Genomic DNA, 27,818 nt, shown 5'->3' with positions numbered 1-27,818 from the left:
ATTAGAACTTTGACTGCGGAATTTAACTGGACCTTATTTTGCAATAAGTACTACAATTTCTGGGTCGGTTTTGAAACAATGTATGCAATATTAGTTTAAAAAGGCATAATATCTTAAGCAAATCCACTTAGAACGTGTCCTTTCCCATACCTTCAACTTCAGGTTTAAAACTTGAAATGTTAACTGATTTTGTTTACAACAAAATTCAGGTTTTCTGCAATGATCCTATTCGATGCAAAGCATTCAGAGTCAAGCAGTAGCATGACATAACCAATTTTCTATCACACTAGCTGTTGATCCAAAACAATGGATTAAAGCTAAACGTATGAGGAAAAAGACATCCCTGAAAAATTTATTCTTGTGGTCTCGCCATTTTGGCGAAACAATGACTGGAAACTCTAATAATGTTTCATTGTTGTTCAGTGAGTACCAAATTGAAAAACAGTATCTTTGAAAACATCATCAGCCACTATCATCATAATTTCAAGTTCAAACAGTGTAAACGAAGTTTTCCATGCATTTTATGGTGTAATCAGTACAAATACTTGGGGGAGGGCGGCAAATGTCGAAATTTTGCCGTTAAGCCTCAAAAAGACTCTAGCGCCAATTGGTTTTTTTCTTCTTGTACTGTGTGAATTATAAGACTATTTCTGAAAGTACCACAATCTGATTTCAAATTACAATCTTCTTTTACAAGAATTTTTATGAGCTCTTAGGTTTAGAACAGGCCCTTAAATCAGTTTTTCTCAAATTCTCATTTCTAATGCTCAAGGCTTTTTGAGAAGGACTGATTCATTTGTCCTACTGGACAAAATCCCCTTTTCTTTGGCTGATTGTAAACACTTGCTTCTCGGAAAACAGGAAAAAAATAACTCGAAATAACTTATTGAAAGACTTTTATTCTTCATTTTAGCAACATTATTCGTTAGTCGATTTATAAATGATACATTCATCCCAGGCCTTAGACCTAGGCCTTCTAGGACTGAAACAAATACAAAAAGAAAAACCTGCAAGTACATTATAATTGTGGTAACAAATCATTGACTATCTGTGTCTGGAATATTGAGGAGCGCTATGTAGGGCCTTGTATCCTAAACTATCGAAAAAATCCCATTTCTCGGCACTAGTTTTTCCCTCTAAAAGCTGAGGAAAAACTGGACGGATTGAAGCGGAATTAGCCCATTTATATTTCACATTGCTTAATTTTCTTTCATGTTTTATATATTTTACCAGAGAATGAAGCGACTTAATTTTAAAATGTCTGTGATTTTACCCTGAAACCAGAAGAACATACTCACAAAATTTCAAGTTTCAGTTTTGCTTACTTTCTGTTCAAAAAATGAAACATCAGAGAAATTTGAGCAACATCTCATGTAGTAAGGCTCATTCTTTACCGTTCAGTTTAAACAAACAAAGTGGAGAAATTCAAGAAAATTCAAATTTTTGCTTAGTATTTTTCCTCCGTGAGGCAGAAACACTCCTCTGCGCGTGAACAAATTTTACCTCTCTGAGTTATCCATCAGCCACTCACAATAGTTATACACATCAGTTAAGGCAGACTTTGCATGGTTATTCTTCAAACATTTCCGAAGAACATAGTACAATTAAATATGCAATAGGCTACAAAACGTTGTTTCTTAAATATGCAACAAATGAAATTATTCTGCTTCACAAGCTTTGTAACAATCAAATATTCGGAGACTGCATTTTAAAATGAGCTTGATTATTCCGAGATTTTGAACCTCAGAATTTCAAGTAAGTATTCTTAAAATTTACAGATATAAATTTAAAAATTGGCGTTTGATTGTCCTCAGTTACAATTAATTGTCTGTAAAAAAGTGATCACAATGACTCAGACAGTTAAATACAAAAAAGCTGTGGTTTGAAAGTATCTTGTATCGGTTGTCTATTAGGTCTATTGGTACGTCTAAAGAAATTTAACGTCTAGTGAAGAGAACGGTCAAATCGACCGAAAAATTATTTGTTTTTGGAATTTTTGGCTTTTGTTTTGAAAGGAAAAAAATATTTGCCAAAAGAAACTAATGAGAAAAAAAATCTGATTGTCGTGCTGATTCATCCGTGTTTATGTTAAACTACGTTTTAAAAAACTCTACGTTAACGTTCAAGAAAATTTGGAAAAATTTCCTCCCTAAAGTTTTGTGTTTTGAAGATTTTAGTGAGTCTCTAACTTTCAACCGAGTAAAATCTAATCTCTACACCTTTCTGAAAACTATATAACGACGAATATGATACGCAAAGGAAATTGAACATAGATTAAAGGTTAACAACTAATTTTGACAGAAATATGCTTGCCCGCCTTGTAGTGAAATGAAAACTGTGTGTTGAAAGTGAAATGTCAAGGTAAAAAATGTGTGAATGAAGTATGAAGAATTAGACGTCATTAAGCGAAACAGGTCTATCTGCAGTAGGGGTTTTGTAAAAAAGCAGTAGGGGTTTGGAGTACTATCTTTAGCTCGTTTCTTAAAATTTCTTTTTTTGATAGATCCGTACTGCTTATCAACATTCTACCACTCTTCATTCATTCATTCCTCCTTTTAACTCTTTTTCTTCTCTACTTATCATTGTAGGCACAATATTTATTGCTTGCTTTATTTACTTTCATTCATTATACAAAAAAATAAATTATCCTCTAGTTCAGTTCTAAATGTAAAAAAATAATCCAATTTTACTCGAAACTTCAGACAAGTGTCACTTAAAATATGTTCCTCCTCAGATCCGAGAGGGAACTTTTACACAAGAAAAAAAAGTAAAACTAATCCACAAATAAAAGAAAACTGAGTCTGACAAATCGATTGGCTGAAATTAATTGTCTAAATCCGAACCTACACTAAACTTTTCTGTGCGCATTGTTACTTTATTCCTTTAATCAAAATATAACCACAAGTCTATTATGAGTTGAATGAAATATTTTGGAAACAGAAGAATTTCTCCACACCCAGGAGTCCAGGTCGAAATAAATGCAGCTTCGATTTTAGCACTCTTTAGTTTTGAAGCGTTTTGAACACCAAAATTTTAAGATTCAATACCGTCGTGCCAGAGAATAACGCCCTACGAAAATTCATCGACCGTTGCCAAATTTCCTGCGATAAAATACTCCTGTTGCCTTGAATTTTTCAGGTAAAAATGAAATCTCCAAGAAAAAAACTCACAACTCTCCCCCAATGAAATCTGATTTTTTTAAAAAAAAATATTTTTAATTGGTTTATGTATTTAATTAATTTAATTAATAATTCAAAACTCGTTTTTTTATCGGAGGAAATCTGGGAACGCATGAAAGCTCGTAGAACGTTCCTCTTCAGCAAGGCAGAGTATTAATTGAACTTTATTTTGCAATTAGGAACTATAATTTCTGGCACATCTGTAAAAACATGTATGTATAAATAGGGAAACAAATTAAGGCATACGGTTTTTCTAACCCGAGCCAGAAATTGAAGTTCCGAATTGCAAAATGTAGTCCAATCGAGGTAAGATGAAGTAAAACAGTTATCTACTATACAGGCAGTTAATTTCCGTCTCTTTGAGAAGTATTTCTTCTTTTGATTGACCAACGACTAAATTAGAATTTGATGGCCAAGGCTCTCTCTATTTTAAAAATGATATTTAACCGCACCCAGACGCACACACTGGAAAAAAAAAAAAAAAAAAACACATTGGATCTAGAGTCTGGACTCTTGAAAATATTGACAAGAAAAAATACTCTTGATTCAATCGGATTTTTGCTTGAATCAAAACGAAATCCGCTTAAATTAAGAGGCTTGGTTCTTGATTTAAGCTAGATTCTGATTGAATCAAGAGTAATTTTTCTTGTCGCTGTTTTCAAGAGTCTGGACTCTAGATCCAATGTGTTTTTTTTTTCCAGTGCACCTAAATTTTCATACTTATCAAAATAGATCTAGGCAGTTTTGAACACAGTTGTTTTGAACACAATAATTGCGATTTCCTATTTATACCGAAGCACCGAACCGAAGAAAAGACAGGAGGAGGCTCCATTTTCGATGCGAGATCGGTTATACAATCTGTAAGGTGGGCAACTTCTTGCTGGTCCCGTTCAGGGATATCGTGCTCAGCACCTCCGACGCGCGCTTCGAGGTCTTGCTAATCTTCGGGGGCGCCTCCTTCTTCTTGACCCTCCGACTGGAGATGCTGTTCATCTGACTGTACGGGCGCAGCTTGGAGCTCTTACTCGAGAGCGGGAGCGCTATATCAGGGAACAAGTACTGGTGCAAGAAGTAATTATAATTATGCGTCATCGGGATGACGCTGCTCAAATTCGAGTTCCCCGAGATGGGGATACCTGTCGTCTGATCCAGGTACATGGAGTATCTCTTCCAGGTGTCCGCCGACGGGAAGATCCGATTGAACCCGCCGCGACGCTCGTACTGCGCCCTGACGTTGCGGATGAGTCGCGATTCGTCCGGGCTCAAAGCGGTGGCACTAGCCGTGCTCTTCTTCATCCGCGGCAGCGCCAAAGAGTCCTCCAACTTCTCCCTCCGTGAGACGAAGGCACTGTAAGGACGATACTTCGTCGCCGGGCGGCTAACCATCGGGTCGACCGCCGGGAGACCCACAAGGGTCAGCAGATCCGCCAGCATGGCCGACTTGATCTTGGTATCGAGCGGGGAGTCACACCCCAAAGAAGGCGACAGATTGACCTCCAGGAGCCAGGGCTTCAGATCGGAATCGACGAGGATATCGAAACCGTAGAGCTCGAAGCAGCAATTCGAGTGCGGGACGAAGAGCTTGCAAGCGGCCACGATGGGGTGAGCGGTGGCCAGGATGGACTTGATGACGATGTCCTCGATCTGCAGCATCAAGGACTCGGTGTCCACGTTGGAGGATCGTAGCAAACGGAGCAGGGCGCTCAAAGTCCACTTGCTCCCCACATCCTCGGCATCGGGATCGTCGGTGCGGATGTAATCCGAGTGGTGTTTGTTGATGCTCGAGTTGCACAGGTGCATGCACGAGTTCCAGAGGTTCTTCCTGCCGACGGTGTACTTGACCGTGGCGAAGCGGACAAAGCCCTCCTCGTACATGTAGATCATGAGAGGGTCGTAAGAGGTGACGGCCACGTAGATCCGCAAGTCGCACTTGCGGCCGTTTATGAGTAGAGGGTTCTCTATGTACTTGGCGACGACGACGGGTTCTTCGAGCGGGACGTCCTCCGGCGAGTTGACGATGTGGATGCCGCGACCGCGGGACGAGGCGACGGGTTTGATGATCCAGGGCCCGCGGTGGCGGTAGTGGGAGGTGGTGAGGTCGCGGAAGCCCTCAGGCATGACGAAGGTCAAGGGTAAGAAGTTGAAGTGCTTGAGACCTTTGACGTGCTGCATCTTCTCGATGTTCTTGTAGAGGCGGTCCTTCCGGGTGAGTTCGTAGGAGCGAGGGAAGTGGTTGACGCGCTGGTGGACGGTCATGGCGCGGAGGATCTGGGGCTTGAGGTGGACGCCGGTCCAGAGGAGGTTGAACTCGGAGATCTCCTGGGCGACCTCCTGGAGGCCGTGCGAGTGGAGGAGGGCGATGAGGAGCTTGGTCTCGGCCTGCTGGGTCTTGAAGGTCATGTGGAGGATGTTGGCGGGGGTCTCGGGGGGCGGCTTGGAGAGGGCGCTCCGGCGGAACTTGAGGACCGTGTTCCGGGAGGTGCCGGCCGTCCACTCCTCGAACACCTGCGACTTGCTCGACGCCTCGATCGATTGCGAGATCCCGTCCGTCAGCGGGCACGGGTAGTAGTAGCAGTTTTCCATGTTCAGGGCCCTGGAACAGAGAAGAAAGAACGGTTATCGCAGGGTGTCTGCAAGTCCGGAATTTTCGGAATGTCCGGAAATGGTACTGATTTTTTAAGGCGGTCTGGAAGTACTGAAAAAGTGCGGGAATTCCGCAAGAAGGTCCGGAATTTGTTTCATTTGTTGTCTTTTTTGTCGCAATTTGAGCGAGAAATTCAAATTTTTGAAATTTTTCGGATTTCATCAATTTGGAAATTCCGCAAGAAGGTCCGGAATTTTTTTCATTTGATGTCTTTTTTGTTTCAATTTGAGCGAAAAATTCAAATTTTTGAAAATTTTCGGATTTCATCAATTGGAGATATTGGAAAAAATACACTGAAAAGAAAAAACACATTGGATCTAGAGTCCAGACTCTTGAAAATATTGACAAGAAAAAGTATTCTTGATTCAATCAGATTTTTGCTTAAATCAAGAACCAAGCCTCTTAATTTGAGCGGATTTCCTTTTGATTGAGGCAAAAATCTGATTGAATCAAGAGTATTTTTTCTTGTCAATGTTTCCAAGAATCTGGACTCTAGATCCAATGTGTTTTTTTTTTCCAGTGTGATTTTTTAAGGGCGGCCCGGAAGTACTGAAAAAGTGCGGGAATTCCGCAAGAAGGTCCGGAATTTTGGGCGCTTCTGGGTACCAGATGCGCCCTTTCCAACCGTTCGACTCCCCCGATGTAACATGTACTATACTACATGCCCTTTTGCCTTATGGGTAATGACGCCATTCTGGTACACCCGGGAAAATTGGATTTTTTTCTGCATCTGGTATTCGTAAAAGTTTTCGTGAAATGTTTTGCTTTTAAGCATAACAATCTCGCACGGACGTATTACCTGGTTAAAGTATTTTAGGGCCTCCTTATGCTTTAAATACTTACATCCGAGGCAGTACTTTCAGATCGATTTGAAAATATTACGAACAGTCACGTGATCTCTTCATTTTAGTGACGTATTACTGTGCTACTTTGTGATTGGTTCATTTTCTTGGCGCAGCATCGACACGTCAGCTGTTTGCGGCATTGAGCGGAAGGTTTAAGGGTTTAAGGCAACGTTTAAGGTTATGTCATGGACCAAGAGAATGAATAAGGACCCCCAACTCCAGTTAGCGGAGATATTAGCGCTGTCTGGCGTTCACGCCGCGGCCGTGAATATGGGTCCAGCCAGCGCCGATGTCACCGCCGGCCGGCTGGTCCCTCTCTTCCCCGCGACCCGCGCTTCCCCTCCCCACTGCTGAACTCCTCTTCACGCGGCCCCGCTCCCCCGCGACCTGCGCACCCTACCTCGCGGCGTCGCGACGCCGCTGTCCGCTAGATCGCGTTGACGCACCAGCTTTAGAGGTTCCGCCGCTCTTTCCTAGAGTACCTGTATAGCGAGAGTATGGACAGATCGCTTCATGGAGGGCTTAGGGCCCAAAAGTGCAGCCACCCTTCTAACCAACTTCTAACGCACAAAATTTCACTGCCAGTCTGTAGATTCCAATTCTAACGAAGATGGCTAAGAAAGTATATAAATGAGCGTTCTTCCACAAAAATTAGTAAATTTATGCAAGAACTAAGTCAAATATGTGCTTTATAAACGATGGTTCGTAACAGTTGTATTAATAAATCGCTCTGGATAATTGAAATTCATAGGTTGGCTGCATTTCTGGGCCCTACCTTTATTCGCGGAGGCATCGGTGAAGGCCTGATGGATTTTCGGAGTTTCACATCTGTCTATACTCTCGCTATACAGATACTCTACTCTTTCCCGTCGTCTGATTTACAGTGCATCCTTTATGTTTCCATTCACCACCAACTTAAATTCATCACAAAGTGCTTGTGGAAAGTTTCAGATCTTCGCGGTCGATCTGAAGTTTTGAAGGGTTTTGCGGTTAAAGAATCCCACTTTAAATTCCATCTTCGTCAGTCTTCGGGTACATAAGTTGGTAGTAATATGCTTTGTCAAAGAAGCGCCCTCCAACGCTTGGGCGTTGGAACTGCTTGTTTTTCCATTTGTTGTCTTTATTGTCGCTATTTGAGCAAGAAATTCAAATTTTTGAAATTTTTCGGATTTCATCAATTGGAGGTACTGAAAAAGTACTGAGGTATTTTTTCTGTCGAGGAGGCCTTGGATTTATAAGGAATGTACTGAAAAAGTACTGATTTTTGGCCAGCGTGTTTAAGTAGGCACCCTGTATTCCTCCTTGTACTCCCGTCGTAGCCAAGAGAGCAGTAAGTGCAAAAATCAAGTCAAGAGAAAACGGTCTCACAAGCGTCTCATCGGATTTCATTGAAAGAAGCCTCCGTTCTTTGTCAAATTGCTGCTACCTAATCATCTGAAGGACTCTTAGAAATCCTTTGGATGATTAAAAATCCACAGATTTTCTTTCAATTACATAAAAGGGTGTTTTTCATTTTCATGCTAGGCTAGTGTCAGGCAAGATAGCTGTAAGTGCTGTCTGCATGCTTTCGTCGTTGCGTATTGGACACGCAATGCAAAAAAAGTTGCAACGTATATACATACACACACACAAAAAAAAAAAAAAATTATTGCAATAACTGTCAAACGAGTGGAGCCCCTTCAATTAGTGAATAGGCAACAACTGCAACACACACAACATCCCGATCCTAGCAATAATATTACTATGTGATTACAATTTATTGTAACCTGCACTACTTGCGTTGTTGCTAAACGTTGCGTGGGTCAGTTACCGAAGAAAATTCGTTATAAATGTATCTCAATAATTGCGACGCCTCAAAATTTCTACCGGTGCTTAATTATCATAGAAAAAGGAGGGAACGATATTGTTTATAATTGAATCAGTGAGTTCGAAAACACACCAACTCGGAAGAAAAATTGTTCAGGAAACACCTAAAACTGCGCAGCGGGCGAAGAATCTAGTTTAAGAAAAAACCTTTTTGGTGCCAAAGGACAAGTACTTAGTTGTTTGATGACAGAATTAAGCGTTTTAAAAATTTCCGAGTTTGTGGGTTTTCGTTCTCACCGACTTTCAGATACTGATTTTTCACAGTCTGCCCAGAAAAATGTATATTTTTCGACCTGAATAACGCTTGAATATTTGTATAACTTGTTGGTACAAGGTATATTGAACCGAAAAAAGAAAACCGCAAAATCGGATGGTCACCCGTTTCCCTTGAAATGGCCAACAATTGGTATTTCCAATGAAATACTTCGATTTTCCCTTTTCCCGTCGCTGTTTCGAGCATTTCCGATTGCAATTTCGAAATTTCCTGCGTGCAGATGCTTCTATCCATAAGTGTTACTTAACCGTATAAAAGTGAAAATCGAAAAAACCCGAGTTGGTGTGTTTTCGAACTCACTGATTCAATTATTGTCAATGATTGTTCAATTCTCATCAGAGTCTCTGTTGACGGACTCAGAAAAAGTGAGTCGGAGAAATGGTCAGGAAAAAGTCAAGGAAAGTCCTGCCACTCCCATCCCCTCATTCTGGAGACATGCTCATCAAGGAAATACAGAGAAAATCCAGGTGGAAGGCTAAACTGATTCAAAGAAAACACATGGGGGAAAATGAGAAGAAATGCAATGAAAATTTAGGGAAAATGAATCACGCTGATTCAAGAAAAATATCAGGGATGCAAATAAAACCAGAAAAGACTTTTGGAAAAATCTAAGGAAAATGAAAAGAAAGCCCCAGGAATATTCAACACTGGAAAAAAAAAAACAGATTGGATCTTGAGTCCAGACTCTTGAAAACATTGACAAGAAAAAATACTCTTGATTCAATCGGATTTTTGCTTGAATCAAAACAAAATCCGCTTTAATTAAGAGGCTTGGTTCTTGATATAAGCTAGATTCTGATTGAATCAAGAGTACTTTTTCTTGTCGATGTTTTTAAGAGTGTGGACTCTAGATTTAATGTGTTTTTTTGCCAGTGAAATAAAACACAATGCAGATTCAGGAGAAACAGATATTTCAAGGGAAGAGCAAGAAAAAGCCAAGGAAAATACTAGACACAGTCAAGCAAAACGCAAGGGGAGTTGAAAGAAGACCCAGGAAAACTCAAGGAAAACACAGCAAGAATCAGGGGAAATAATATTTAAATTCACGGGAAATAGAAATAGCAGGGGCAAAACAGATACAGTTCCTGGGAAACGCCCCAGAGACTCGAAGGAAGCCCAGGGAAAAATAGAGAAAACACAGGGAAAATTAAGAGAAAACTTAAAGAAAACGCAGGGAAAATTCAGGGTGGACTCATTAAAAATTTCATGAAAACCCTACAGAAATCCCGTGAATTCTTCATTATTTCCAACTTACGTATGAATATCAAAAACCGCTCGCTAAAAACTACTCTCCCCTCTTTGGAGTATCAACACAGCCACAGGAACAACATTTACGTTAAGGGTTAAAATAACGCAGTTTTTTCAAGCAATGCAAAAGTGGACTTTATAGATTCACATTTGTTGTTGACGTAACGAGCAGTCATTCGAATAGCGTTTTTCGACTGGAGCAATCGCTATCGATTCTCAGGTCTGGCCTCCGTCATACAGATCAACGTGTTTCATAGTAGTCAGATAGTGCATTTTTCCTCATTAAGACTCATTTAAAATATCCACATTTTGTCAAATAACTGGCAACAATGACGTATTTTGAAGCTCTGGAGGTCTACAGTGTGACCCAACTGTCAAGTTTAGTGTAACAAGTCCCCAGAAAAACCTTGAATGTAAGTGCCACTTGTTAGGGTAATGAATTACCACGCGGAAGGAGGGTGGTCAGGCCGCTTCACGGCCCAAATCCCGAAGGCACTTCGCGCCATCAAAGGACCACCTCGCGGCTGTCCACAAAAAGAAAGAAAGAAATAAATAAATAAAGAAACCTCAGACAACAAAATAAAGGGAGAAAAGTAGGAGGAGGAGAGAGTAATGGTGAAAAAGAAAGAAAAGAAACCGATTGCTAATACATGGTTAAATTATCGCTCCTGCATCGAGGTGTTATGAATGTTGCGTACTTACTGATTGAAGGGGCTCTTCCTGTTGAAATTTATGTCAATAAAATTGTAATAGGTTGCAATTTTTTGCAACTCGAAAATTGCCTGCCTCTCTCCCACATGGAACTCATTTTATTAATCGTTTAAATTCGACATCATCGCTCAAGTAACGTAAAACTATTGCTATTTAATGATCATGGGGGAAAAAAAAAAAATTCAATTTTGTTGCCTGAAATTGTAAAATTATTTCAATATTTTCGTTGCACCACCCTGCTACTGCAGCCACCCAGTATCTGGTGTTTAAGTCACCCTGCAGACTATGTCTCTGAGGAGGACGCCTCTGGAGAGAGGAAAAATCATGACGGAAAATAATATTTTTTTAGTTGACACAATACTCTCATTCATTTTAAGGCATCAGAGTTGGGTCACCCTGTATTTCCGAAATGTTCCAAATTCTTATCAGTGCTTTTTCGTTCGTGAGTGCCTGAGTGGTTTCTGATCGTCAAGATTGGTGTTGGTCGGCATCGGCAACGGTTATTATCGTCGTCCTTGTAGCCTTCCAGCGTTGGTTGAATAAACGGTGGTATTTTTGTGTCAGTAATGTCTCCGTTTCCCATTTCGTACATCGTCGCCGAATCAGCCGTAAAAGTAAAAATAATATCATATAATTATCACGGTTCGTCACGCCGCGAAAATTCCTTGATTTACCGTCAATTTTGTCCAATTTTTGGAATGTTGCCCGAAAGTCCTTGCCTTAAGACAGACTTTAGGTGGAAAACACCACATTCATTCCTAAAATTTTCGTCAGAAAAGCCTCAAAATGCGTCCAAATAGAGTTGAAATTTCAAAACTTTTCCAGCTTTGTTGAATGTAACAATTCGAAGGTATTTTGCGTTCAAGTAAAAAAAAAAAAAAGCTTAATTTTCTGCATAAATTCATGAAAAATTTACGTACAGAAGCCTCGAAATGCGTCCAAATAGAGTTGAAATTTCAAAAAATTTCAGGATCTTTTTTAATGCATATAATTCAAAAGTCTTTTTTGCTGAAAGTTCAAAATGGAATCGTAATTTCCTGCTGACATTGATGGAAAATCTGCGTCACGGAAGCCACAAAATGCGTCTAATTAGATTACTTTCTAAAATTTTCGGGGGGAGGACCCCCGGCCCCCCGGAAACAATATCCTGGTTACGTGCCTGCGGGCCGATTATTGAAATTGATAGACAAAGCTGTGGACAAAGAAGACAAAAGATATACGGAGGGATCCTATTGGTGGAAGCGGGTGATTGCAATGGTCAAAGGTGGTAGGTAATAGACTAACTAACGGCAACCCACGAGAGACCCGATAGTAAGTCCATCATTTTCTCCTTTAGTCTATCGGAACCACCCATTTCAACCAATGGGATCGCTTCATTTACGTTATGTCTTCTTTGTCTATCGCTTTGTCTATAGATTTCAACAATCAGCCCGCCGACAAGTTGGGCAACGCCGGTGTCGGGGCGTGCTTTGCGATGTATCGATTGGTCTGCCCCTTGAACCAATAGAAGAGGATCGATAGCCGGGGTGTCGGGAACGAACACCTCAATAATCGATTCTACACCATAGCTTCAAACGGGAAATATCGATAAATCGATCAACCATGCCTCGCCACTCACGCTACACGCTACTCCTCGTGCTTTTCCACAATAATTTACTCTTGTTTTGTTCGACTGAGGTACTTAAAATTCCGCGGAAAGCGAATGCATTCCGCGATCGTTTGCTCCAAAGCGCTAATTTCACTCTCGCAGAGTCCGATTCGTCCACTCTTTGCTCCTCTCATTCGCTTTCTTCCTCGCGGCCCAGATTCGCCAACTCCGTTTTCGTGCGCTCTCGTAACCGCAAATTATACGTCTCGCCCGAAGAAAGACGTAAACGCCCAACGGATGCCTTGGAACTTACGTCTTTTTTGCGATTAGCCGTTCGCTCGCTTCCAGTGTCTTTTCGAGTAATGAGCTCAGAGCGCCTCTCAATTACTTCGATTACCAGAAACGTGAAGCCTTTCATTATACCTCTTCTATTTTACATCCGGACGGATTCAATGATGAAAGATGTTTTTTGGTAATTAAATAAATAAAAAAGGAGCTATGATCCACGCGACTCCTATACATGTAGTTCCTTTTATTTTAGTTCGTCTTGGACTTGTGTTCTTTTCAGCGCGGATACAATTATCTCGACAATTTGTTTCACTTATTGCCTTCTAAAAAGCTGTTGCATTCAACAGGTCTGTTTTGTCATTGAACTCTATCGAAACCGCGTAAGACTATAGACTGAGGATTGGTATTAATTTAATATTAATACACTGGCAAAAAAGTTGCTTGGATCTAGAGTCCAAGCTCTTAAAAACATTGAGAAGAAAAAATACTCTTGATTCAATCGGACTTTTTGCTTGAATCCAAAGGAAATTTGCCTAAATCAAGAGGCTTGGCTCTTAGATTCAAGAAAAATCTGATGGAATCAAGAGTAGTTTTTCTTGTCGATATTATTAAGGTGATTCCTCCCATGAAGTTAACAAACATCGATATATCGAACGAATTTTGCTAAATTACGAGCTTTGCTTTTCTTTCTTTGAAACAACAGAGAAGTAACAGTGTAGAAGCATACTTCAGCAGTCTATTGGCAAAAAACCTCTTCCGAAAACCGTAAATTAAAGCCAAATGAGACTGAATGCAAAATATCGCATTCGACCAATACTAATTGAATGCGATATTTTCCGTTTAGTCTCATTTGGCTTTAATTCACGGGTTTTGGAAGAGACTTTTCGCCAATAGACTGCTGAAGTATGCTTCTACACTGTTACTTCTCTGTTGTTTCAAAGAAAGAAAAAGCAAAGATCGTAATTTAGCAAAATTCGTTCGATATATCGATGTTTGTTTACTTCCTGGGAGGAATCACCGTAAGAGTCTGGACTTTTGATCCAAGCGACTTTTTTTCCAGTGTATGCGAGTTTGAGTAAGGAATCAAGGTGTTATATGTTTTCTTTTATTTTATTTAAAAAAAAATTGTTTGTACAAAGCTGGAGCTTTTCGACTTTTGGCCATCATCGGAGCGTCAGCTACAAGCTTCAGCTTTATAAACAATATTTTTCAAAATAAAATAAAAGTGAACATAACACCTTGTCTCCTTACTCAAACTCGCATGTATTAAAAATGGTGTTACTCATGAACGATTTCATAAATGATATTAATTGACAAAGCGGTGAGAAAAATAGATGCTAGGAAAACCGAGCGGTCTTATTGGTTGGAATGGGTAGTTGTTGTAGACTAAGGGGATGATGATCGACTAACCGTATGTATATTATATACTAGTATGTACCAGTAAGTAATAGACTAACTAACAGGAACCCACAAGATTCCCTACGGTTAGTCCATCATTCATCGACAAGGTTGCCACAGAATGTAGAAAACGAAATTCCCTGACAATTCCACGATTTCCCTGAGAATTGAAGATGTGATGGATGGTTAAGGAGGCATAAATGAAAATAGTTCTCAGGCAAACTTTGTTGTTCGAAACCTCCCATTCTAGAAAGCAAGTGAAGGTGATTCAACAAATTTTCCCCGACAAATTTCGTCATTTTCCCTGTTATTTCCCGGTTTTCACTAACTTTAAAATTCCCTGACATTTTCCCGTTTTCCCATACTTTTTAAAATTCCCTGACATTTCCCGGTTTTCCCTGCACTGGAAAAAAAACACATTGGATCTAGAGTCCAGATTCTTGAAAACATCGACAAGAAAAAGGACTCTTTGATTCAATCAGATTTAAGCTTAAATCAAAAGGAAATCCGCTCAAATTAAGAGGTTTGGTTCGTGATTTAAGCTTAAATCTGATTGAATCAAGAGTATTTTTTCTTGTCGATGTTTTTAAGAGTCTAGACTCTAGATCCAATGTGTTTTTTTTCCAGTGTGACTTTATAAAATTCCCTGACATTTCCCGGTTTTCCCAGACTGTGGCAACCCTGGATCCCTTTAATCCATAAGAACCACTCGTGTGAACCAATAGGATGACCCCATACTCCCCACGTCTTCTTTGCCTATGGCTTTGTCCATCAATTTCATGAGCCCGGTGAAAGGGAATTTTATGAGAGTTACCTGGGAATCCTTTGCGGGCGAGTTCATGGAGCTTTCCCTCCTCCTTTTATGAATATTAATCTGCGGCATGAATGAAACGGCGCATCCGTTCCGATGGCGAGGAAGCACGTGAGAGCGGAAAATAGGCGGCAGCCTTTGCCTTTGAGCCGTGCAAAATCCCAATTCACCTCGTTCCTCGTTCCTCCTCCTCGGCGGAAATCAATCGTCGGCGACTAATATCTCAGCCGCGATAAATGGGTCAAGGTCAACGGGGCGAGGTCGCACTCAGAGCCCCCGGGGGAAAGCAACACCGCCGGAAAACTGGACCGATTCGGGGAAAACGGGGAAAAGTCGGTGGAAACTGGGAAAACTAGGAAAATAGGATACTAGTCGCGGGAAACTGGGAAAAGAAGGGAAAGCAGGGCAGTGTCGCGGGAACTTGGACCGAATCGGGGAAATTTGGGAAAAGTTGGTGGAAACTGGGAAAACTAGGAAAAAAGGGTACTAGTCGCGGAAAACTGGGAAGAAAAGGGGAAGCATGGCAGTGTCGTGGGCAACTTGGACCGAATCGGGGAAATTTGGGAAAAGTTGGTGGAAACTGGGATAACAGGATACTAGTCGCAGAAAACTGGGAAAAGAAGGGAAAGCAGGGACATGTCTCGGGGAACTTGGACCGAATCAGGGAAATTTGGGAAAAGTTGGTGAAAATTGAGAAAACTAGGAAAACAGGGTACTAGTCGCGGGAAACTGGGAAGAGAAGGGGAGCAGGGCAGTGTCGCGGGGAACTTGGAATAGTCAAAATAATGCGAATGTCAAAGAAAACAAACGGAGAAAACCAGCGATAGTTGGAAAAAACTAGAAACAGCCAGGAGGACGTAGGGAAAGTCAAGGCGTAGAAAGGAATAACCGAAGAAACGGAAGAACTCTCAGGAAACTGAAAGTAGTTGGCGCGGTAAAGGTTAGGGATAAAGGGAAATCAAAAGAAGTGTCGGAGGAACCTAGACATACGAGGGTCATCCAGAAAGTGAGAATCCCTACACAAATGCTCTACATGGTACAATTGTAGGAAGAACTGGCACTTTCTAGAAACATTAAGATGAATGTCGGAGAGAAAACCAGGGAGCTTAAGGGAGCTTTTGAAAGAGATAAGAAGAGTCTCGGAGTTGTGGTAAAAATTAGAGAATTTGTGGAAATGGCAGATGGAACGAGGGTAAGTAAGGAAAACCAGGCAGTGATTATAGCATTATGGGAATATTTGGGAGACTCGAGGGAAATCTGAAGGAAAAGTTAGGAAAAATTGAATAGTAAGTAATTATCAGGGGAAATCAAGAAATTTTGAGAGCAATAGGCACCTGAGAAAAGTTCGGGAAGAAATCAGTGAAAGTTGGGAAACTTAGGAGAAATTGAAAGTCGGGGAGAATCCAGGAAAAGCTAAGGAAGATGGTTATGAGTCAAGAAAACAAGAGACGCACCAGGAGAAACCAGGAAAATTCGGTATAATTAAGGGACATCGAAATGAAGCGGGGAAAAGGAGGGAAAACGAGGAAAGGTCGGGAAAATTCATGAAAAACCGAAGATGGAGGGATCTAACCGGGTGAAAATCCTCGGAAACCGCGACCGAAAATCCGAAACAAAGGGTGTGTTTACCTGCGGGCGTGCGGCGTTTCCAACTGTGCCGAGCCGGACTTGGCGAGTAGTCCGTCGCCGTCCCTAACCTTATATTTGTTCCCCCGTCGCCTTGGCAACCGCGGAGTCCCTCAAGCCCCGTTGCCGTCCCGCCCCGGTTGATTATCGGCCACTCTTGGTCGACTATCGAAACCTTATCGAATGGCCTCCATCGATATAGCCCCATCTCAGCAGTGCTATCTATCGATCCAGGTCCTTCGATAATGCAGCACCTCGCTAGAGTCCCTTTATGAAGACAGTTAAAGCGTCCACCCCACCATCAAACTAGGGCCTCAAAGAGGCTCATCGATGGAACTGTTGACTGTTGCCTTTCAAAGGTTAGCCCTGGATAGACGATCAAATTCCCGAACCAATTCCGATCAAAGTAGCATCAAAGTGTCGGGAGTCATCAGTCTTAAACTCATTAATTTGCTTAATTTTAAAATGAAAACTTGGCAGAAATGTTTCCTGTGGCAGGAAATGATGAATGGTGGCACTCCGTTCTGATCTTACTCTGAACAAAAAAGTGCGGCCCGTCAAAATTTGATGGTAGATGGTGACCACCGGTCATCAGCATGTCTACTTTGATCGGAATTGGTTCGGAATTTGATCGTCTATCCAGGGCTATTGTCGGCCCGACGATCTTTGAAGGCAACCGATGTGTTTGAGGTACATCACAGATCAGATCTTGAAATTTTCATGGAATTCCGTGCAGAAATGGCCGAGAAATAGAGGAATTGGCGCCAGTTTGAGAGCCCCAGTTTGTAAGTGGGCTGGACGCTGAAGACAACGCGGCTCATGGATGTCACTAGAGTCCCTTTACAGAGAGAGTTGAGACAACGCGGCTCGTGGATTTCACAAACGGGAATAAAGATTACACAAATCGGACGTTTTTTTGTAATCTTTGATGAGCCCACTCCCAAATAATTTCTGTCTCCGTTCCCAATCTCGTTTTATCTGTTCCTTCCCGTACCTCCGATTCCCCGGCCCATTCCGGTTTATAATCTTTGCAATTGGTGAAACTGTACTCTTTATTCCCGTTTGTGACACTGCGGAGGCCTAAAATACGGGAACCAACCAGAAATGGATTCGAATTGCCTTTTCTCTCGGTATAAAGGAACTCCAGATGTCTTCAATGGGAATTAAGATTACACAAACTGAACGTTTTTCGTAATCTTTGATCAACTCATTCCCGAATTCATGTCTCTGTTCCCTCTCTCATTCTGTTTGTTCCTTGCCGTACCTCCAATTCCCCGGTCCATTTCAGTTTATAATCTTTGCAATTGGTGAAACTGTAATCTTCGTTCCCGTTATTTGTAACACTGCAGGCCTGAAATACGGGAACCAATCAGAAATGGATCCGAATTGTCTTTACTCTCGGTATCAAGGGACTCTACATCATAAAAACGTTAATACCTCGATTAGGAGTTGATTTCAGTAATTTTCGGCCTGCGAACCGTGTTCCTTGTGGAATTTTGTTCGCGAATCATGTATCAGAATGCTTAAATTCGCACCTTGTCTACTAGTAAATTCCCCGTTCCCCGTACGAAGGAACGTAACCCCATTCCGAAGTTGCCAAATTGACTCCAACAATCGATCCATTTTACAAAAATGGACCGAGTTTATCAGGAAGGAGTCAACCCAAATTTTCGAAAAAATAGAGTTCGGAATGTTTTTGAATTCCAATATCCGTATAATTTCTCCTGCCAAAAAGTGAACGTCGAAAAACAGAAAATAGTTTGTGAAACGAGGGGTTAAAGTTTACTATCTCACTGGAAAAAAACACATTGGATCTAGAGTCCAGACTATTAAAAACATCGACAAGAAAAAATACTCTTGATTCAATCGGATTTTTGCTTGAATCAAGAACCAAACCTCTTAATTTGAGCGGATTTCCTTTTGATTTAAGCAAAAATCTGATTGAATCAAGAGTATTTGTTCTTGTCAATGTTTTCAAGAGTCTGGACTCTAGATCCAATGTGTTTATTTTTCCAGTGCTACATTGGACTTCCTGCCGGAATAAAACATTAAACCTCTTTTTCTCAGTTCAACCTAATGTGGGTTGGTTCCTTTCTGATGATCGGTCCAAATGTACCTGAGCAATTTTCATCCTAATTTGTCTGATATTTGCACGAAATCTGAGGAAAAATCACATTAATTTTAAGTTAGAAATGCCGAATACTCGCTTGGTCAATATGCAAATTGCGAGGGGAGATTCGGCAAACGTTGAAATGGAGTTACGCTCTTTCGCGCGGGAAACGTCGAATCGCAACATTTTTCTATCCTCCCGAATTTTTCCGACCCTTGCAACCCCGCCCAGTTGTAGAGTCCCTTTATACTGAGAGTCAAGACAACACCCCCCATGGAGTCACAAACGGGAATAAAGATTACAGAAATTGAACGTTTTTCGTAATCTTTGATCGGCTCATTCTCAAATTCCTCTCTCCGTTTCCTTCTCTCATTCCGTTTGTTCCTTGCCGAACCCATAATTCCCTGGTCATTCCAGATTATAATCTTTGCAATCGGCAAAAATGTAATCTTTATTCCCGTTTGTGACACTATGAAGGCCTAAAATACGGTAACCAATCAGAAATGGATTCACATTGTCTTGACTCTCAGTATAAAGGGACTCTACCCAGTTGGAGATCTGCAGAGCGCATTTTTGGTCCCTCGGGCCGGATAGACCCGTTTCAACCCCGATGAAAACCCCCGCCGAGGTTCGCGGTTCTCACTCAACACGGCATGCATGACGTCATGCGAGTTGCACCCCCAGACGCGGATGGAAGCACCGCACTGGACAATTATCGATTCCTCGTTCGGTAGCGTCATTCACCGACCGAGTAGACAACCTAATACACGCTTGTTTTCAAGTGAAGATAAAACAAACGCGGCCGTGAAGGGGGAAGGATATGTCGCACCGGCACGAAATGCGGTTCCCCCAAAATGCAACCCCCCCGCGCCTCCACTCCCCCGCCTCACTTTTCTGTCACACCAGGGTGCTCTAGCGAGCCCCTTACACACCCTTTCGCTCCTGCTGAAGAAAAACGCCGTATTAGCCATCGACTGGTGCCAAACCGAAAGAGGATAAAATAACACTAGAAAAAAAAACACATTGTATCTAGAGTCCAGACTCTTAAAAACATCGACAAGAAAAAATACTCTTGATTCAATCGGATTTCTGCTTAGATCAAGAACCAAGCCTTTTAATTTGAGCGGCTTTCCTTTTGATTTAAGCTTAGATCTGATTGAATCAAGAGGCCTTTCTCTTGTCAATGTTTTCAAGAGTCTGGACTCTAGATCCGATGTGTTTTTTTTCCAGTGAAGGGGAAAAGGAAAATAAATTAACAATGGACTGATATAGTGACTACGTCATTCGATATGATATCTAACTCTTGGCTCAAAACAAAACAAACTAACATAAAAGCTCATGTACGAATTTTCATGAGTTGATTTTAGTTCATTAAAATTTAGTCATTGAACGGTCATAAATCGGTGAAAGACTCATTAAACACTAGAAATCTCGATTGTAAGAAACGTTTGGACGCATAGCGCAAAAGGCGCGAATCAGAAACAAGGTTTTGAGTTTGTTTACATTTGAACCAAGGATTCGATACTATGTCGAATGACGTAGCCACTAAATACATTTCCCAATTAAATGGCAATAGCTGATGTGGCTTGGTTCCTTTCTGCTTAACGCGGTCCAAATATTGACCTCCAATGAGAAAAATATCGTTGAATTAGTGAATTCAGCCAGAGTGGGCCCAAAAATGGCCATAATCGATATCCCTACTCTGATTAGAAAAAAGATCAGAAAGTTAGAGAAAGAACGGAAGAAAAAACAACGAAGGAAATAGAAGAGGAAAAATGGCAAAGAAAATAAAAAGACAAATATTGAAAAAGAAAAAGCTTAAATCAGAAAGATTGAAGAATGGAGATTCCATGAACTTGAGCGGTTTTCGCTCAGTGCGGCAGAGCACACTCACATGGTTCTTCGGGCCGGAGACAGATACATAACCGCGTGATCCAATGGGATTCCAATGGTTATGCGAGGTTTTTGGCCCAGCGCACGTAGAATATTTGCGTGACTCGAGCCCTTGCCGTTGTACGTTTGTTCCTCGCTCGGCGACAAGAATAAAAGCTCGCCTTTTCACGGTTTACAACTCCGTCGCCAAATTGACTTCCTTTATTCGATCATTGGGACTTGATTTCGTAACAAGGCACCAATATTTCTGGCTCATCCATAAAATCAAATATTCACGTAGGAACAATTAAAACGGGGAGAAGGAGGAGAGGGAAAAGACAGGGTCGGGACTGGCTCGCATCTGAGGGCGTAGACCCTTGGCTGGTTAAATGGGCGTAATGTGATACTTTCTGGTAGGGCATCCTCTACGTGGAGAGGGGTCCAGAAAATTTTGGCAAAGCAGCACAAAAGTTTACGCTTTTTTCAGGTTCAAAGTTTATTAAGCGTACAGAGTAAAAATTGCAAAATTGAACGTATTGAAGTAACCGACCGACTTCTGAAATTAAAGAATATATTAAAAATTAAAGCCTCTAGACGCATCCAAGCACCATTATTTCCAAAAGACTCGAGCCAGTGCTGCGGTTTACAGGAGCTTAAGGCGAGGGTCTGCAAATCTACCATAAAAAAGAATCAGACAAGAACCTGAACAAAGAAGAGAGAACGAGTATCAACGCAGCCGAAGATAGGAAAGACGCACTCGGGCCTCTTTTAACTTTTCTTCCGAATCGTAGCGACACCTAATTGACAGCATATAACCGAGCATTGAGAGCTCACGCTTCGTGTCATCGCGCCTTCAATTTTTCAGATGCAGCACGGACGTCCATCAAGTACGAATAGTTGTATCTCTGCGCCGTCGTAAACGCGCATCCTTTCCCTCGCTTTATTTCCATGCTTCAAACTAGTAGCATAGAGGAGAGCATTTTGAGTTATCTTTTTGAGCATCTTGTGTTAGTTTTGAATCATATCGATTCTTGGAGTGGCCAGGTGCCCTGACAAGAATCGGTTATTTAATATAATAGGTATGGAGGGAATCCGGTGTTGCCAAATTGCTGGATCCGCTTCTGGAAGGAAGAATACCGCGTATCTGAAAACTGACAATTTTGCAGAGCAGAGAAGAAACGTCGCCATTTTTGTAATTTTGTGGTTAGATTTGCAATTTTTTAAATGCATTACAGCATCTTCACAGTGCTCCCTCGCAGAAAGGTCCAGTTCCGCTGGTCGCAGAATCGTGTGTGGTTGCTTTATTCTTATGTAGATCAGCTAAAAATAATAAGATCTGTCCTAACTGCAACTTTCTTCGTTCAGTATTAACCGCGATATCGCGCTTTGAAAAATTCGGTTTATCTACTGCCCTCGCGAAACCCTTGGTTTCTTCAACCAAAGTTTTACGGTGAGTAACCGGTGCGAATGTGTGTCCCTTGCCTCTCCCTAACCGATGAAACCAAGGTGGAAGAAACCAATGGTGTCACTACCGCGGTGGATGACGTCATAAACCAGATGTTTCAATACACGGTTAATATTGAACGTAGAGACTTGCTGTTTGGACTGCTCTTATTATTTATCGCTGGTCTACTAGAATCCAGCATCAAAACACGATTCTTTGACTAGCGCAACTACCCCATTACAAAAAACTAAAACCATCAACTTGCGTATTTAATATATTGGAGAATGTCGCCAACTCATTTTCGCCAAAATTGGACGTATTTCTGTCAAACGGAACTATGTGCATAAAGACATGAGCCCTGAGACCCCATAGATCATATGCATAGCAGGGCTCACGTCATAATGCACATAGTTCCGTTTGGTAGACGGATAGGACGTATACTTTTAAAAGAGAAGTTGACGATTTTGAAAACTGTGTAATTGTGCTGGTTCCGTTTTGCTATATGCGATCCAAATGCTACTTTGAATGCCTCCTTATCTGCGCTCTTGTCCTTGACATTGCCCATGAGTCATGACCACAACTAGCATCCAGTATTGTTGTCACGACTTATCGTCTGCCTCCGTGGCGCAATCGGCTAGCGCGTTCGGCTGTTAACCGAAAGGTTGGTGGTTCGAGCCCACCCGGGGGCGTTAATTTTTCCACGTCGTCATAGTCATACTCGTGGCGTCCAGGACCGGGAAAAACCGCGAGTCACTCGCGATGGTCAAGTCAAGGGGGGGGGGGGGGGGAGTGTCAGGGGGTCGTCTGGATCCTGTGATGCAAAATGCATGAGATTTCGCTTCCTATGAAATTTTAAATATTTTTCAGGGGCTGCGTATTTGTATTAAGTATGGAACCCGCAACAATTCTTCGAGGACTCTATGAGAAACTTCGAAATTTCACCAACCATATTTTTCTTCAAAATTCCAAAACTAAAATTTTTCTATACCTGTGTATTTTCATGGCTCACTAAGTCCATTAAAAAGCTTTAAAATATCTATTTCATACCATATTGTATACCATATTTTTCTTCAAAATTCCAAAACTAAAATTTTCCTGGATCTATGTGTTTTCTTGGCTCACAGAGTCCATTGAAAAAGCTTTAAAGTATCTATTTTACGGCATTTCATTGTATAAAGTTTCATGCAGTTGTATGAGTTTGGACCCTCTGGGAAACTTCAGAATTTTTTCTACCGCAAATCACCCCCACCCCCTCTTCCAGGAAGAAAGTTTTTACCGTAGACCTCCGGTTTATCAACATGTCAAGGAAATGCAAATTATTTTAAAGACATCTCTGAAAGTAAGACACTCACTTACCTAAAAAGACCTTGAATAATTTGGTTTTTCAGAGAAAACATGGGAGAACCACGAAACGTTTGGGTATAGTATTAAAATGTCAGATAAGACGTAGAGAAACCAGGAGAGTTTCTGGAATTCTTGCAATGGCAGAAAAAACTTAGAAAACCAGGTTGGATTTAAAATTTTCGACTGAAACTGCAGATTAAACGTTAATTTCCTCACATCATCAATTATACGAATGGGATGCTTCTTGTAGGAACTTTTACGAGAAAACAATCAAATCAAAAATCCTCAATGGAATCAAAACCTCTACGTTCCGTAGTAACATCATCGATATGAGCTTTAAGGGTTTCCTTATTTTGTCCGACTCCGCTAATAGACTCGCTCCCCTAAGCGCCGCTCGTGATGCGGTGAGTGACTGAAGTCTAAACGCCTTCAATTCCGTGCGTATGCAGCACGGACATCCATGGAGCCCGAATAGTTGCATCCAGGCGTTATGATGAATGTCGTTTAGTATCCGTCGCATACGACACCAATTGAAACTTCGCTTCGTTTCGTATATCTTAACTTAATTCCAGCGTTACCTAATCTGCCGATGACGTAAAACTTTACTGATTTTCATCGCAACATTGTCAATTTTCCGAGAAATGCATCATTTAAATGAATCACAATGTTGCCGGCTCTCGAATTTATGAAGATTTTATATATATCAGGGCATGATATGTAGAGCTTCCTTTAACCCACTCCAATGACTCGTTCTATGTTTGGGATTTTTTTTTTATATTTTATTCGTTTTTTCTTCGTTCGCGAAAACTAATTTTTACCGCTTACGTGTGAAATTTTCTAAGATTAATCTTGATGAATCGCATGGAATTTGGAACAAAACTGATGACCATTTTTCTTTCGACGGGAAATCTGTAACATCGCTAGACCTAATGCATGTATACTTTTTCGTGGGTGCACTGGCGAAACTTAAGCACATTAAAGTCTGGTCAATATACACGGAGAAAAAAAACTCGTGCGTGGGACCCGAAGTTTAGGTCATATGGATCTCTGAAGTTTTCAGATTGAGCATCTGAACACTTTAGGTCTAGCTGCCGAAGTTCGGATCATACATCTGAAACTTCAGTTCTTACATCTGAAGTACTTCAGATGTAAGAACCGAAGTACTTCGGATGTGAGAACCGAAGTACTTCGGTGTGAGAACCGAAGTACTTCAGATGTAAAAACTGAAGTTTCAGATGTATGATCCGAACTTCGGCAGCTAGACCTAAAGTGTTCAGATGCTCAATCTGAAAACTTCAGAGATCCATATGACCTAAACTTCGGATCCCAAGCACGAGTTTTTTTTCTCCGTGTATCAGTGAAAATTATAGAATGCGAGTCCTATCTCCTCATGAAGTGTTGGTTGTGTCTAGTAGTTTTAATCTTGCCTCCTTGGTTGTTTTCTGTGAGTAAACAAGAGTTAGATAAGCTTTCAGTCGATGATCTCTAATAAAAAACAGAAGTATGAAAAGTTTGATACGATTTTTTTCCGTATGGATTTAACGCTTCAAAACAAGCTCTTCCAAACTGAGAAGGTGTCGTTCTACCCTTAGTTGCCGTGGTTTGCCGATTATCAATCGTTTCTTACTGGTTTCCAGTTGTGCTTTCCTCTGTTATTCTTTTCTAAAATCAGTAGCTTGGCGTGCTTTGCGATTTATCGATATTCCCACATTTGAAGCTGTGATAAAGAATCGATTATTAAGGTGTTCGCTACGAACACCCTGTTTATCGATACTTTTCTATAGGTTTAAATGACCGATCAATCGATATACCGCAAAGCACGCCACGCCACTGTCTAAAAATGCACCCTCAAATGGACCGCGCTAAGCAGAGCGGGACCAGGACTAACAATAAGTCACGTCAGCTATTGCTAAATTCATTTGGGCAATTTGATATTTCTTGGAAACCGTAGTGCGGATTTTTGTGCAAATTTCAGTGATTTTTCTGCATAGTAGGGAGCAAATCCCTTAAAATTTCTAGAGGAATCCACACAACTGTTTTCATGTAAAAAAATAAATTGCCAAGTTTTTGGCAAAAGCTGTTGTGGCTTGGTTCCTTTTACCTAAACGCGGTCCAAATAGCGAATCCCAAATGTGGAAATGTAAATGCCATGACGAATAAATTAATTTTATTCTTACTTATACTTAATTCTTTTTTTATATAATGTACATGAACGAAGGACGAAAGCGACATTTTAGAAGCTGTTCTGCTTAAAGGCAATTTTGGGTCCGATAGGGCTTTTTTGCGGTTACCTTCTCGATTAAATAAATTAATTTAACTTCTAATTATTCAATCTCATATATACCACAGGGTTGCCACAGTCAGGGAAAACCGGAAACGTCAGGGAATTTAAAAAGTCAGGAGAAACCGGGAAATGCCAGGGAAAATGACGAAAATGACGGAATTGTCAGGGAAAATTTGCTAAATCACTTTCATTTGCTTCTTGGAATGGGTTTGAGATTTCCAACAACAATGCCTGAAAACTATTTTCCTTCTTAACCATCTGTTACATCTTCAATTGTCAGGGAATTTCACCGAAATGTGTCAGGGAAATCAGGGAAATGTCAGCGAATTTCATTTCCTAAATTCCGTGGCAACCCTGATACCATATTTACCATATTATTCAATCATACTTACTTTTCTGCTCTTCGTTTGTATGCTAACTTCGTCATTCATGCGATTTGTATTGACCGCTCGATAAGAACAATTGAAGTCGTTGGTAGATAACGCTCCTTTTTTTCGTTTTTCAGTTTATGCTCAATGCTTCTCGAGAGCTGCGCATTTTATCCTCAGGTCGATCACCTCTTCTTTTCACTTTTTTTCTCCTCGAGTAAAGCTGGAAATTACCCGTCGCACGCGTCAAAGTCGAGGCCCTGCCTACTTTTTTTCGAAAATTCTGCAGAAATCCGGCACTTTCGAAATCGGTGGATTTCCAAGGAACAATTTTAATCGTCGGATTTCAAACGCAGACACTTCTTATACTCGAACATTCTGTGCTTTTTTCATTTTGAACCTGTCTCTCGCTTAAAAAACGAACGTTTGCCTCAAGAGAGCTTGATTTTTTTGTCGCATCGTAAATTGTTCTTCAAAGTTGGGTTTTTTCCGTGCTTAAGGACTTCGGAAATGAAGTGGCAGGTTTTAAATACCGTCGCTTTCCTCCGCCGAATGTTCACCAACGATTACGTTATCATCGCGGGAAGAATCTTCGTGAACAGGTTTCTTAATGTATGAACATGTTTCACGTTTTGTTCGTTCATTCATCAATCTTTCGTTTTTAAAATGGTTCTCATCACAAAACAACACAGTGTCTTTCCTTCCGTTGATGCGAAATCCCGCGCGATGAGGATGGATTCATCTATTGAAAACTTCAAAATAAACACGCGAATTCCACTTCCAGTTTCCACCATTGCACAGTTTTCCGATTCTGTCCTCGCGATGAAAACTCGCGCAAATTAGGCGTCGCACAGAACTTACAAAATATCTACAGCAAATTTAGGAACGCGATAAGTTTAAATTTGATATGCCACCTATCGCGCCACTAAGCACATTAACTCTCGGGGAAAAAAATTAAAATCGAATGCCAGGCACTATCGGGCGCGGAAATTTTCAAGAGAATGATATATCATTCCTAGCAAGCACAAAGATTTTCGGAAAAAAAATTTTCCACGCCAAAAATATTTTTTTTTAAAAAACAAAAAATGGGGAAATTTTTATCGGGGCTCCGATTAACATCACACGGAATGGTGCAAATTTTTGAAGCAGCAACTGTTGAGACAGCAGTAGAGAAAAAAGAGATTAGGGATCCTGTATCTATCTATCTCTTTTTTTCAAGGGTTACCACCCTCTGGGACTCTACTCTGAGCTGCTTCCAGCAAACAGCCACCTCAACTTGAAAATAGGCGTGCTCAGATAATGTCACATATATTTACATAATTTTTAGAATTTAAATTGACATTTCAAAGCCACTGAAGTACTGTCAATAGTCTTGTCGACGAGTCACTACATCATATTTTCATTATATATTTTAGTATTTATTTCGGATTCTGATGGACCCAACCCCAACGTGGGATTTTTGGCGGGAAAATTTGAAACCTGGTAGATTTCGGGCTGGCACCGGTACATGTAAGCGAGTATAATTTCCGGAATTAAAATCAATATTTTCAAGCCACTTGAGTATCGTTTATTTGAGGAGTCACTGTATCAAAGTTCCACTGTATACATTTTTTTAGTATTTATTTGAGTTTTGAGCGTCGTCCGGAGTCGACTGCGTGATTTTTGGCGGGAAAATTTGAAACCCGATAGATCTGGACGGGGACATGGAAGCGAGTATAATTTCCGGAATTAGAGTCAATATTTTCAAGCCACTTGAGTATCGTCTATTCGAGGAGTCACTGTATTAAAGTTCCACTGTATACATTTTAGTATTTATTTCTGATTCTGATGGACCCAACCCCAAAGTCGGATTTTTGGCGGGAAAATTTGAAACCCGATAGATTTCGAGCGGGGACATGGAAGCGAGTATAATTTCCGG

At 41.0% G+C, this 27,818-nt stretch overlaps 2 protein-coding genes and 1 non-coding gene across 4 annotated transcripts in view; 2 read left to right on the top strand and 1 right to left on the bottom strand.

Moving 5' to 3' along the window:
- LOC109036042 (protein GPR107) overlaps positions 1–27,818 on the top strand; it is an 88,922-nt gene that overhangs the window by 4,805 nt on the left and 56,299 nt on the right.
- LOC109036040 (tubulin polyglutamylase TTLL5) lies at positions 880–26,786 on the bottom strand. 2 transcript variants are annotated; one of them, XM_019049949.2, is made up of 2 exons: positions 25,925–26,786; positions 880–5,772 (listed from the first exon to the last, which is right to left on the bottom strand). In XM_019049949.2, the coding sequence occupies exons 1-2, from the start codon at positions 25,957–25,959 to the stop codon at positions 4,029–4,031; spliced, it is 1,779 nt and encodes a 592-aa protein (XP_018905494.1). In that variant the 5' UTR covers positions 25,960–26,786; the 3' UTR covers positions 880–4,028. The 2 variants fall into 2 exon arrangements, with proteins under 2 accessions (XP_018905494.1, XP_018905495.2); XM_019049950.2 differs by lacking the exon at positions 25,925–26,786 and adding an exon at positions 10,064–10,251.
- TRNAN-GUU (transfer RNA asparagine (anticodon GUU)) lies at positions 22,520–22,593 on the top strand. The gene has a single exon. It is a non-coding gene; the product is annotated as a tRNA-Asn (tRNA).

This window comes from Bemisia tabaci, chromosome 10 (genome assembly GCF_918797505.1).
Source record: "Bemisia tabaci chromosome 10, PGI_BMITA_v3".
Lineage (NCBI taxonomy): Eukaryota > Metazoa > Arthropoda > Insecta > Hemiptera > Aleyrodidae > Bemisia > Bemisia tabaci.
This window is presented reverse-complemented; position numbering and strand designations above follow the sequence as displayed.